Here is a 14,271-nt window from a genome sequence, read left to right on the forward strand (position 1 = left end):
GAGGACGCATGGAGGCCACCACTGGCCAATTTGATGGTTTTAGAAAAAAAAAAAAAAAAAAAAGGCTGCAAACCCAAGCCTTTTCACCGATGAACAGCAGCCATCTGTAAAATTCTGATCCAAACCATTGCACGTGTAACCGTTTCAGTATAAAAAATGACTACTCAAGCCACCCATAAAGAAACAAGCTTAATTAAAATCAACGCCAGAATAATTCATGAATAATTCACAGCTTCCTTATGTAAGAGTTTCCTGCTCTCGGCTGCATTGGAAAAAAAGAAAAATGAAAACTAGTTTTAGCCCCCCAAAAACAAAGCTTAATTAAAGCTTCACATGAAAGTCCTCCTGTCTTTGACCTTTACAAAACTTGAGGATCTTTTTTGAGATGAAAAAAAAAAGTCTGGTGAAAGAGGTTTTATTTTTAGTTTCATGTTACGCTAATATTGTGGATAAATTAGTATTCCTCCACTTTAATCCATCTGGTCAATGTGACTGGTTTCTGCTTGTAAAATGAGATTTGTACTAGATGCCACTTGGGGGCAGAAGAACACAAAAAGCACACTATTATTTCTTCTTTAAGTTTAAACATGACAACACCTGGCCGGCTGGCTGCAGTCATCGTGTTGCTTTTGATTGCATATTTAACTTCCAAATCTGTGTCAGAATGATAATCTCTCAGTCAGAACAATCAGTTCAACTGTGGCTGGTAAAACACACTCAAAACAGAAGATCCAGCTGGAAATGACTTTGGCTTTGTGGGCAAACACAACATCCAAATCCAAAAAGTCATGTGATCATTTTAGATCCTGGATTTATAATCATGTCACGCCTGAGGATATGCGTTGTCTGGCCCTCTTGTACTGCAGTCATGAGAGGTGAATCGTGGCGGCGCTGAAAGAATACAAGAGAGGGAGCAAAATGACGCCTTGCAACAACGTGGTTGATATTCTGGCAGAAGGACCATTTCAGGGGATTAACATGAACATTCCAGATTCTGCGGCATCGTGTGTCGAAATGCTCCATCTCGCAGCCAAACATAGATGTGTTTTTACATAGATGAGAATTTCCATCACCACCACCAGACCTGCCAATTTATGTTTCAGACAAAGAGATGTCTGATTAAACACTAATAATGTATAATTTTATTTTTACAGTTAATTCTATATACTACTACTGATGGTTATTACTGTGTGTAGCGGTTGCAACTGATCTTTGGAGACCTTGTGCGTGTAGGTTTGTATCTGTGTGTGTTCACTTGTTTTGACTAAAAAGTGCTAAAAGTGTTTGAAAGTACCGATTAAATAAATGTCCACATTTTGGGAATGACACTAAAATAATCCTCCCGTACCCAAAATAAGCAAACACTTATTAGTATCAATACTTCACATGAGTTTCATTGCTTTAGGGCGTTTAATATTTTATCTTCATCCATGGAGCTTCAACTTGCTTGTTGTTCCCATGTATCAAAAATGGTGAACAAATTTTCAAATATAGTTACATTTCATTTTTTTATGCACAGCGATGAAAAAAAAAAACTAATTTATCATGTGATGGATACAAATCAATTTAAGTTGAACGGGAGAAGAAGAAGAAACTTATTAAATATAAATTGAAATGTAATTCTGAGAAGAGAGATTCTGCGTAAAACAGGTCATTCAGCATTACTCAGAGACTCAGTTTCACTGAACAGGTTAATGTGGTCAAATCCTGCGTGCTGTCGTCCTCTACTGGTCAAAATGGGTTTTGCTGCTTGGATTCTGATGAAGCGACTGGAAGTCAGTTCAATTTTGTTTGTATCTTACAGTGATGACATGAGAAGATAAACTTAAACATCCATTCCTGTATCTTGTTTCCAAAATTGAATGAGAAGCACTCCAGAAATATTAAAGTGCTGTTTTCTAGATGTTTACAGACATCATCACCCCTGCTGGAACAAGGAGTATGTTTTAAATCGACAAAACTGACAAGCCTGTATTGATTTCCCATTGCAACCAATTTTAGGCTTCAACTTTTTTTGTGCCACGGACCAATTTCATACCAGACAACTTTTTCGGGAACAGTGGGGCTAAAGGGCGTAATTCAAAAAAATAATAAATGTAAATATAGCCACTACCTTTTATATTATGCACTTTTAATAACCATCAAACTATTATTACACCAATATCTACACACCATAATGCCCTTCGGAGCCCTGAGCTTGTTTCCCTGCAACTGGACGGACCCATCTGGGGGGTGACGGTAGAAACAATAACACTCGAATTGTCCAGCCTACTTCTTGATATTATTTTGACTCTCAATAATTGCTTTCATCCTTCATGTTCACAATTTTTTCTTTCAAAAAAATCCAAGGGTTTGTCTTTTAATACAGGGTGTTTGGTGTCTATGTATACCAACTGAGTTTTGATGGTTTATATGGGTTCACTAGCTAGCTAATAGTTATCCATCCATCCATCCATCCATCCATCCATCCATCCATCCATCCATCCATCCATCCATCTTCTCCCACTTATCCGGAGTCGGGTGATGGGGGCGGTAGCCGGATCACTGAAGCCCAGACCTCCCTCTCCCCCCGCAACATGATCCAGCTCCTCTGGGGGGACCCCGAGGCGCTTTGAGGCCAGTCTGGGATCCTCTGGTGATCCCCCTGTGGTTGGAGCACACCTTTCAGACCAGCCCGGTCTGCCAGTCTAGCGGCACTGTCCCCGACATCCACGCAATGACGCAGAGGCATGTCAGCCAGGACGGCCCTTCAGCATCCAGAGCCTTGAGGAACCCCAGGGGAAACCTCATCCTCGCCCAGAGGATGGGGGAGCACTTCTTCGGCAACTTCAACCCCAGAAATATGTGTGTCCACTCCAGTTACCCCCCTCTGCTTCCTCAATGGAAGGTGTTTCAACAGGGTTGAGGAGTTCTCGGAAGTATTCCTGCCACAGATCGACAACACCTCGAGTTGGCAGTAACCTGCTCCCACTGTACACAGTGTTGACGGAGCACTGCTTCCCCCTCCTGAGCCGCAGGATGGTGGACCGGAATCTCCCCGACGGTCATCGGAAGTTGTTCTCCATGTTCTCCCCGAACTTCTCCAACGCCCAAGTTTTTGCCTCGGCAACCACCGAAGCCCCACGTTGCTTGGCCTGCCGGTACCTGTCAGTTGCCTCCAGAGCCCCACAGGCCAGAAAGGCCCTATGGGACTCCTTCACTTGGACGGCATCCCTCACCGCCGGAGTCCACCAGTGGGTTCGAGGGTTGCCGCCCCGACAGGCGCCGTCCGCCTCACGACTGCAGTTCCGGTCTGCTGCTTGGACAATGGAAGCACGGTACATGGCCTATTCGCACTCAATGTTTCCCACCTCCCTTGGGATGTGGTTGCAATTCTGCCGGAGGAGGGAGTTAAAACTCCCTCTGACAGGTGACTCTGCCAGACATTCCCAGCTGACCCTCGCATTACGTTAAGGTCTGCCAGGTCTGATCGGCATCCTCCCCCACCATCGGAGCCAGCTCACCACCAGGTGGTGATCAGTTGACAGCTCCGCCCTGCTCTTCACCCGAGTGTCCAGGACACGCGGACGCAAGTCACACGATACGGCCGCAAGGTCGCTCAAAGAACTGCCGCCTAAGATGTGTTGGTGCCAAGTGCACATATGAACACCTTTATGCCCGAACATGGTGTTCCATATGGACAGTCCGTGACGAGCACAGAAGTCCAATAACAAAACACCGTTCGGGCTCAGATCGGGGGGGCATTCCTCCCAATCCCACCCTTCCGTCGTTGCCCGCGTGAGCGTTGAAGTCTCCCAGTATCATGAGGGAGGCGCCGGTAGGAGAGCTCTCAGCACCTCCAGGGACCCCAAGAAGGGCGGGTACACAGAACTGCTGTTGGTTGCATAACCACAAACAAGAGTCAGAACCAGGCAGAGGGAGGCTACCCTCTCGACCACCGGGTTGTACCTTGCAAGCGCCAGGACGGGGGACAATCAATATGCACACACCTGCCCGGCACCATCACCGGTGGCAAATCCAGAATAAAAAAGGAGTCCAGCCCTTCTCGAGAGGCCTGGTTTCAGACCTCACGGTCTGTGTAGAGGTGAGTCCAACTATATCTAGTCGGAATCTCTCAGCTCAGGCTCCTTCCCCGCCAGAGAGGTGACAATCCATGTCCCAAGAGCCAGGTTCTGCAGCTGAGGATCAGACCGCCAAGGTCCCCGCTCCAGCCACCGCATGGCTCACATACCGCCTGACCCCCTTGACCCTTCCTGTGGGTGGTGAGCCCAGGGGAAGAGGGACCCATGTTGTTCCTTTGGGCTGTGGCCGGCCGAGCCCCATGGGTGAAGACCTGGCCACCAGGACCTGTCCCCGGGCCCTGCTGGTCCCTCACCTGGGGCCTGCTTGCCTTGGGTGACCCTTCCAGGGGCATAAAGCCCCCAACAACATGGCTCCCAGGATCACTGGGACACACAATCCCCTCACCATGGTAAGGTGGCAGCTCACCGAGGGGTAACAGCTATCTAATGCCATGGAACTTCGCTTTTAGCCGGTCACTGCATATTAAGCATAGCAGGTGTGGGGTGAGTGTATCACCTTTCTTTTTAAATGCAGCTTTCCTTTTTGTCGTCTCTCTGAGACCCTTCTAGCGTATCATCATTGAATCTTTCTCCGATTTCAGATAAACTCATTTGTGACATTAATTTACAGTTCATTTTAGCGACTTACTGATGCATGGCAAGGCCACACGACGGAGCCAAGCACAGGAGTGAGGTGTTGGCGGAAGTGGTAATTTTTCACAATACAGCACCCAGACCTATTAAAATATATACATATGATTTTAAACAATATTACTCTTTCTTTGGTTGTCAAATTATAAACAACATATATTTTTGACTTGAAATTCTAAATCGAGTAAGTAAAGGATATATCATTTTTTGATTGCGGTTCTTACAAAAAGGGGAAAAAACATAAATTAGAAAATTAAAAAGATAAACATAGTATACCTTATTCTTTTAAAGTTTCTAGTAAACACCTATGTGTTTTAAGAAAAGACTCTTTCATACTATCTATCTATCTATCTATCTATCTATCTATCTATCTATCTATCTATCTATCTATCTATCTATCTATCTATCTATCTATCTATCTATCTATCTATCTATCTATCTATCTATCTATCTATCTATCTATCTATCTATCTCTCTATCTATCTATCTATCTATCTATCGATCTATCGATCTATCTATCTATCTATATAGGACATTTTCTAAAACATCTCCAAGTTATAAAATATCAGCAAAATATTACATTAAAATCCACAAGAAATCACCTAAAAAATGTGCAAAGATAAAAAAAAAAAGTATTGGTATTATAGCTTGGATATAAAGGTTTTGCAATGATCTTTGCGGAAATGTATGCATTTCAGTATGCAATATTAAATTTAGATAGGCTTTTCAATGTCCATACTTTTGTTTTCTACAAGTATTTTTAGCCCGGTGGCACCAGAGAATTGCAGGTTTGAAAAGCCAGAAATTTTGCCTGATGTCTTATCTAGTCTTTATTTATTTTGCTTGTTCCTTTTTTTTTTCTTTCTTCTTTTTTTCAACTAACATGAACCGGCTTCCTTTTTCCTTCTTGAGAATTTGACTACCCACCTGCACAGAGTCTAATCTGGGACTTCAGGTTTCTGTAGGAGGCTGCTGAAAGGTAAGATCCAGGCCAGACAACACCATCTTCAGCCTCCTCTGAGTTGTAATATTTTCAAGTGACACATGTGTTTCACTGCCACATGGTCTTTTGACCCCTCTCTTTACTTCCAGATTTCATGTTACTGTTGTGTATGTGCGTGTGTGTGTCTGTACATGTGCATGTTTGCCCCTGTGTTTGTCTGTGTGTCCACTTTAAGTGCATCATATAAAACCATGTTTATTTGCATCTCTATATGTATATGATATGATGTTAGTTATTCTAAAAGAACATAAACGTGTGTACACAAATGTATATGTATGTGTAATTGTGTGTGTGTGTGTGTGTGTTTGTCTTAACCACCAGTAAATGTTGCAGCCGGTCAAGACACGTCATTTCTGGGTAGATGGTGGAACCATTTTGTGCAAATCACTGACTCAACAATGAGCTAAGTCATCACAAACAGCTTCCTCTTCTTCAACAAATGGTGTCATAACAACAATAAAAATAATAACAATAATATGAACAATAATGATAATAATACCAATCAGCAGCATGTATCATGTTGTTTTTGGAACACGATGATCAATTTTTAAGTGAATTCACTCTGTTTTCAGATAACAATGTTGTTTTTGTTTGTCCTAACAGGCTGATAAGTGTGTTTTATCTCAGATCTTATCTATGTACATACAAGCAACTGATTCTAGTTGAACCCCACAACCAGACTGCTAAGAATACTGAAACAGAACAAAACTATCACCTTTCCATGATTTGAAACCACAACATCTGTTGCTAGAAACGACAGTTTGTCGGCATTAAAACGGCCCTTATCCTCCATATCAAGAGACATTTGAGCTTTAAGAATCTTCTCATCTTTTTGTTGCTTCTGATGTCTTTTTCTTCAGCAGCTCAACTTTGATTGACAGTCTCATCAGTGGTTGAGGGGCGGCATTGTCTTCGCTATTGTCTTCGGAAGCGATCTTTCCTGGTTCAATTCCAGGCTCCTCCTTGTGTGCCGAAGTGTTTTTGAGCAAGACTCTGAGCCCCTAACCGCTCCCCTGCTTCTGGTTAACAATATAGTTCATCCATTACTCTACGGCAGGGGTGGGCAAACTTTTTGGCTCAGAGGCTACATTGACTTTTAAGATTTGACAGACGGGCCGGATCAGCACAAGATACATATAAAAAAAAAAAAACATTTGTTAAGAGTACATATCAGACTCGTCTGACATTTGTCTGAACATTGTCTGACTTCTTTTTTCGGCTTTTCCCTTCAGGGGTCCACCATCCAACCGAGCATACAGGTCATCGCACGCCCTTTGTTTTACCTTTGCCACCTCTATCTTTACCTTACGTTGTATCTCCCTGAACTCCTGTCTGTTCTTTTCAGTCGTCTCAGTATTCCACTTTTTCTTTGCTAACCACTTTCTCTGTATATACTCCTGCACTTTGTCATTTCACCACCAAGTCTCCTTATGTACCTTCCTTCCAGATGACACACCAAGTACTCTTCTACCTGTCTCCCGGATAACACTAGCTGTAGTTGTCCAATCCTCTGGAAGCATCCTGGACACCCAGACCCTTTCTCAACTCCTCCCTAAAAACCAAACTACACTCGTCCCTTTTAGGCTTCCACCACTTTGTCCTCTGCTCTGCCTTTGTCCTCTTGATCTTCCTTGTCACTAGAATCATCCTACAAGCCACCATCCTATGCTGTCTGGCTACACTTTCACCTACAACTACTTTGCAGTCACTGATCTCTTTCAGGTCAATACAAGATGCAGTCTACCTGCGTGCTTCCTACCTCCACTCTTATAAGTTACCCTATGTTCCTGTTTTTTCTTGAAAAAGGTATTCACCACAGCCATTGCCTTCCCTTTAAAAATCTACCACAATCTGTCCCTCTGCATTCCTATCCTGGATACCAAATCTGCCCATCACTTCTTCATCCCCTCTCTTGCCCTCACCAACATGTCCATTGAAGTCTGTACCAATTACCTCTCTCTCATTTCTGGGATATTCTGCATCACTTCATCTAACTCATTCCAGAACTTCTCCTTCTCTTCAAATTCACCTTCCGTCTGCAGGGCATAGCCACTAACAACACATTTGCTTTGAAAATAAAACCAGCTTGGTTTTGAAGGCTCTGACGTTTGCTTGCATTTCATGCACGAACCGTTTTTTCCCCTGTAGCTTCACGTCCTGCTCATTCATGTGTGTCGGTGTGTCCACGGTAAAGGCTAAATCTCAAAGCCAGTCTGTGTCATTCAGCTCAGGAAAATTTCACAAGAGTTCTCGAGTAGCTCCCAAAATGAAATCATCTCCTGTTTGAGCTTCCACATTCATTGATCCAGCCATTCAATCATTCACATCAAGTATGGATTTTGTATCGATCTTTGCCGGGCTGGATTAAAAAGACCAACGGGCAGATGTGGCTCGCGGGCCGTAGTTTGCCCATCCCTGATCTACAGGGATTAATACAGGATAAATTATTATTTTTGAAACATTCATTGTGTGCTGATAGAAAACGGCATGAAGCTTTGTCAGAGTTGAAAGATATCCCACTTCAGGTCCTCAAGCTGGTATTCTGTATTATCACAAACAGAAACAGAAATTCATAGGACAGATGGGACAGATGAGACATCTTGTGCTCAGCCGAGAGAAAAGCCCAGCAGTTTCACTTGAGTGCCTTTGACAACATATTCCCACACGTCAGTAGTCGATAATTCAGAAACAAGAATGATGTCATTATTTTTAAACTGGGGAAATTTTAAGATAAATGTAGAAATTAATAGCAATTTATAGTTTGGATGTGTAAAATACACCGAAACCAGATGTGAAAATGGAAACTTCCACAGTAAACCAGACTAATTCAGGGGTAACTTCCAAGACATTAGAATTTAGAATTTACAAACACATTTGCACAAACTGAACTTACATTATCAGTGACTCACTTGAAAAGAAACAGCAAATAAAAAAAACAACAGAGCAACTAACTGACATCAGTAGTGATGTGTATTCACAGTTACTTCTTTAATGTTCAACAAGGTTGTATTTCACCCAAGTAGGATGAAGTCACAATGTTACAAATAAAAGCTGAGCTTTTATTTGTTAAAGTCTTAGAGAGTCAGAAACTGTCCAATTTTATCTCTTTTTATTCACCATTGTTCTTTTTTTTGTTGAAGCTTTTGATGGCTTAACTCTCAAAATAATCACAAGTTATTCAAATCAAACTCAAAGTCAACCTGCGAGTCCTTTATGACTGTGTCTTCAGTCAACTCTGAAGTTGTAAAAAATCCATGTAACATCATCTGCCTCAAGTCCAGAGTCCTTGTGCCAGAAAACAAAAGCTTAATAGAAAAAACCCTTTGTTCATACTACACTTTTTTCACATATCTGTTGAAAAGATGGGTATTGAAAAGATTGAAGTTGTACAAGATTGACTTCAGGTGATTGTGGTTCAGTTGGTATTGCAGACATCCCTCCAATCAGAACACTGACAGTTTAGTCATTGTTCCCCCAGTGCTCCTCCGTATGCATGCTGAATAAGAATAAGAATAAGAATAAGAATAAGAATAAGAATAAGAATAAGAATAAGAATAAGAATAAGAATAAGAATAAGAATAAGAATAAGAATAACTTTATTTATCCCGAACTTTGGGCAAGACACTGAACCCCAAAGTTACCCCCACTGGTCTAGTTATCACCTGGAGTGGCATTTTTGCAGCCATTGGTGTGCGATTGCATATGAGAGTGGGTGAATGTAAAATCCAGTGTAAAATGCTTTGGATCGACAAGGTGCTAAAAGTACTACAGAGACCATTTAGGACTGGATAGCATTTTAGTAATAACTAAATGTTCTTTTATTCGATTACAAGTCAAATAGGATAATGCCAGTGGTATGATGCAAATCGCATGCATGCAGAAACCTGCTACTTGAGGTCTTGTCAATGCACCATCATGCAATAGAGAAGCCTATCAGGTGGAAATAGTGAGCGATGGCGATGCCAGGGATCCAGTAAAATACAGATAAATATCAAAGATAAAAATGCTAGTCTGATGGAAAACTGGGACAGGAGAGATTTGGGGAAGATTTATTTCCAGCACATCAAAGACTTCAGTCTTAAAGACAAAGCTTTTATAAGCTAAGCTTCAAAACAGCAGTCTCAACTCAGAGAGTAGATTGTATTCTTATATCCTGAAGAATTGTTATTTGTATCAAGCCTATTTGGGAACAATTGTGGCAACATTGCCAAAAATATATATTTTTACTGATCAGTGTTAAAATCCAGGGTAATACATGAGCCAAAAAGGCTGGGCTGGTGTGTCATGCACTGTATGTGCGTATGTGTTGGGGGGAGTCCCAAACATAGCAGGTACCCAAATGAGTGTCCCTGTTAAAACACAGGCGCGTTTCATTCTCATCTTCAAACCAGAGAAACTTCTGTGACCACTTTATTTCACCAGGTAAGAAGTCATCTTTTACCAGCTTTCATGACGAATAATAATAAAATGGAGCGCGATCACCGTTTATTACCCGAGCAGGACTTGAATCCTCGATCAGCGAGTAGATCAACTGATTCTAAAGACTACGAATGCTTAAAGATGTTTTGTTTTTTAACAGAAACATCGCACTTTGCAGTTTACCTCTTTTTCTGCTTCAATAGAACCTCAAAGAAGATACAATTAAACTTAATAAAAAGCGAGTCATATGAATGATAACAGGTCAGTCCGGGTCATCAAAAAGATGTTAGTGAGTTTCAAACATACATGATCTATACAAATCTAGTATTATATATAGATACATATATTCTAATGCTGTGAAGGATCGGCCAGGCTGATTATAAAGGTGTGAAAAATATACTCAAATCAGGCTCACAAATGTGTGTGAGACAGCCGCAGAGGGTGGAGGAGATGTGTGTCGTTCACAGTCGGCTGACTAAGCGTTCACTGGAGCGAGGAGGGCTGAGTTTCACAACTAAATGATGTCTGATTCTAGGAGAGTTTACATGTTGTAAGACCGGCACTGTTACTGTGTCTTCCAGTCTGATAAAGTTTGTATATAATGATGTTTTTTTTTGTTTTTTGTTTAATGTAAAAATGGCAAAGAAAATTGGTCTACATGCAAGTCTGGGGTTAAATGATACATGTACTGTATATGTCATAATGTAGCATTTTATACAATAGTATGATATAGCAAACGCACAATAACCCATAGTATAACACTGTAGAGTAGTGTATTGTAGGGCACAATATACTACAGTACATTGTTAAAAAACATAATATAATGTTTTTTTTTCCATCAGAAAGCATAGTGAAAAATAATACGGTACATAGTACTTTTACCATAGAATGGTATTTATAATTCAATATAGTACTCTACACCATATAATTGTATCATGGCAGATACAGAACATAGTATAAAGTATGGCAGAGAATATTCCAGCAGAGTATTAAATATCATCGTATATTCTTGAATTGAAAAACTGATAATTGTATTGAACAGTTTAACATAACACATGATAGTATGATAGGGCAAAGAATATACTTTTTTTAGGTTTTTGGTTTCACCAGTATAATACCAGTGTAGTAGCAAAGCATCATGAACATGGACAAGCTGGTTTTTTTTAATACCTCTTTGTAAGTGTGTTTGTATGTGTGTGTCAGTGTGAGTGTTATCTGAGCTGATGGTTCGAAGCTGCCCTGGGGGTCAGCACTGGGATAGCCTGGTGAAGACCTGCATCCACTGCAAAAAGGTGTGCCACAGAGAGACTATTATCCCGAAATGCAGCACTTACTGCAGTAAGTGCACACACACACGCAAACACACACATGGACACGGCGTCATACGATAGCGTATATGATACACACGAATGCATGATGGTCAACAATCAAAGGATAATCTATATCATTTATTACTGACACAGTGTGGCTGTTACATCTGAGATTGTCATTGTATGATAACTGGAGGTACTTCCTCCAGGCGTGTCACGAAAAACACAAATGAAGATAGAAAAACACGCTGTCGTCAGACAGAAATGTCATTTTCTGCGCTGAATTGCACCCGAGCCCTATTGCAATTCAAAAAGGCGAACTCATTCAAATTCATTCACATGCCCTGTATGTCCCCCTGCATCAGTGTCCGCACAATGCAAAGCGATGTCAGGCCATTACTACGATGCACTGCTGAAGACGTGTGTAAGGTGTACGGACGTTTGTGGCAGACATCCAGCAGGTTGCCTCCAGCACTGCCAGAGTGGGTACTGACTCAATCGACCTGATTTCAGCCTTAATCACCGTGCTTCATCCCCCCCTTCCCTATTTTGTCAGCGCATTGTGCAATGTTTGACGTAGATTTCCTGAAAACTCAGAATTTTCTTTGTGAACATTCATAATTACTCATAGATGTGAAACTTTAGTAGAACAATGGATTTGACCTTGAGGACTAGTTTGCAGACATGAAGGCCATTTTATTAATTGGGCAGTGAATGCATGTAGGGATTAGGATGGCAACCTTTTTTATACTGTTTATACAATTTCCCATTATTATTTATTATTGTTATGGTTTACTTGAAACTGGCACAACAATTTCCTTCGGGATAAATAAAGTTGTTCTTATTCTTATTGCGCAGATCAAAATAAATTTTGTATTATTTATTAATTTTTCTACAATAGTATCCCATTGAAAGGATAATTTAGACTTGTCGAAAGAAAATACATGGATTGGGAAATTTGCCCATTTCACATTTTACCCACTTCAAATTATGGTCAATATAACGGTGGAGGACATCCGTACTCTGTATGCAACGGAGAGCTCGATCTCAACCTCCAACTGGTTCTGCAGCCGCCTACTGCAGCATCTTTTTCTTAAAAAAATAATGTGCATCATGCTCAAAAAGGTTAGCACGGCCTTTTTATAAAGATTTTCTTTCCTTCTGCCCTTCAGCTTTATCAACTTCAGCTACCTCACATATCCCGACTTTGGAGGGAATCACATCGCCCACGGCGCCCACAGCCCTGATTGACTCCGCCATCCTCTACTCCCTCTTGGCTCTCTGCATGCTGTTGCTGCTGTCTGTCTTGTCTCTTGCCTTGGCGGTTTTAGTGAGAGGAGACAAATCTCGATCTCCAAAGTCAGCACCTAAGGCACCTAAACAAACCCAGAAGGTGATGATCGATTCAGGCCAGGATGCCGTTCAGCAAGGTGGTCAGGAGGAGCCGCGCTCCAGAGGTGAGTATCGTCTGGATTCCCCCCTCACCTGAAGTCACTATAAATTGTGGTGATGCGTCTAACCTTCAGCGCTAAAATGTTTACTCCTAAACAGATTCTGTAACAAACACAAGCCATCCCACTTATGCAGAGCCATCTGATGACAGTATCCCGACTGAGACGTGTGTGTGCATCCACTGTTTCCCTGACCTGACGCCGCGAGGCCACGCCAGTGATGCACCCCACACCCCGCCTTTCTCCTACTACCAGCAGGCTGTCCTGCAGCATGCTCAGGAGGCATGTCCCCTCTGGAATAAAGAAAGCATCTCCTGACCCAGCTGTAGTGCTATGAAATACCGTCTCTCTTGCATTTAAGATTTTACAAATATTAGAGATTTTAGAAAAATACGAGCAGTAGAAAGAGTGCATTCCCAATCTCCGATAAACTATTCCACAAGAAGAATCTGTATGAAGTGGCTGACTTCCCACCGGAAAAAGTTCTTATGCAGCCACTTCATCTTTTACTTCTCATAGAAGTCATTCCACTGAAACGTGGAGGTTTGTGCCAGACCTCTTATCATCTGGAGGCGTATTTGTCCTGAGGGCTGACAAGGTCATTTGGCACGGAGGGAAAGCGCTGTAACTACCGTCAGACGACACTTGATTAATGCTTCGCTGGGATTGGGTCGTCTGTTCAATGTTGCGCTCCTCACGATGGCCGCGGAGAACAGTGACCGTGTTATTAGCTTGCATTGGCTCCGCGCGCAAAGAAATAAGTCCAATTTCAACCCCGCTGCTTTTTGCGATCCTTGTGTAGTGAATTTCTGATATGCCAATAAAAACTACAACTTTAGTGTTACATTTAGCTACTACTGGCATTTTATTCTGAATTTTAATCTATTTTTTTAATTGGGGATGAGGCGGTAAACCTCGTGGGTTGGTTAAAATGAAAAGGGCCTTCTGTGGGGTGTGGAGGGGCTAACACGAATATACAAGAATTTTACTCATCACAGAAATAATATGACCAAGGTTACTTTCAACTCAATTTTCTACAGGTTCTAATGTGTGTTTTTGGATCTACGTAGAGCCGACCAACATCCAAGCTTGGAAATAGGACCGTCATGTCAATTATGTTGGGCTGTTGGCTTGATTGGTGATTTAGCCATCATACAATCAAACACAAGCAATGCCTTTGTTTCAATTCTCTAAAGCACCAGAAGCAGGAGGCCCAGCCTCTGCATCTCTCTCTTCCTCCAATCCTCTTTCACTTGAAGCCATCTTTAAACTCGGACTCCAGTTGTTGAGGTTTAGGTGGGGTGTTTCTGGTGTGATGGGAGCAGCCAACCAGTCACAATGGACACGGAAGGAGGAAACCAAGTCAGCTTGTTCAT

The 14,271-nt window shown here is 41.9% G+C and overlaps 1 protein-coding gene across 3 annotated transcripts; it reads left to right on the forward strand.

The window, feature by feature from the left end:
* Window positions 1-10,111: 10,111 nt before the first annotated feature.
* On the forward strand, window positions 10,112-13,678 carry tnfrsf13b (TNF receptor superfamily member 13B). 3 transcript variants are annotated; one of them, XM_086140839.1, is made up of 5 exons: window positions 10,112-10,137; window positions 11,338-11,426; window positions 11,810-11,926; window positions 12,617-12,901; window positions 12,996-13,678. In XM_086140839.1, exons 3-5 carry the CDS (start codon window positions 11,830-11,832, stop codon window positions 13,211-13,213), a joined length of 600 nt encoding a protein of 199 aa, XP_085996965.1. In that variant the 5' UTR covers window positions 10,112-10,137; window positions 11,338-11,426; window positions 11,810-11,829; the 3' UTR covers window positions 13,214-13,678. The 3 variants fall into 3 exon arrangements, with proteins under 3 accessions (XP_085996965.1, XP_085996963.1, XP_085996964.1); XM_086140837.1 differs by having other exon boundaries at window positions 10,114-10,137; window positions 11,338-11,472; XM_086140838.1 differs by lacking the exon at window positions 11,810-11,926 and having other exon boundaries at window positions 10,114-10,137; window positions 11,338-11,472.
* The last annotated feature ends 593 nt before the right edge of the window (window positions 13,679-14,271 follow it).

This window comes from Fistularia commersonii, chromosome 33 (genome assembly GCF_037954325.1).
Source record: "Fistularia commersonii isolate RoL2024-O1a breed Wild chromosome 33, RoL_Fcom_v1.0, whole genome shotgun sequence".
Classification (NCBI taxonomy): domain Eukaryota; kingdom Metazoa; phylum Chordata; class Actinopteri; order Syngnathiformes; family Fistulariidae; genus Fistularia; species Fistularia commersonii.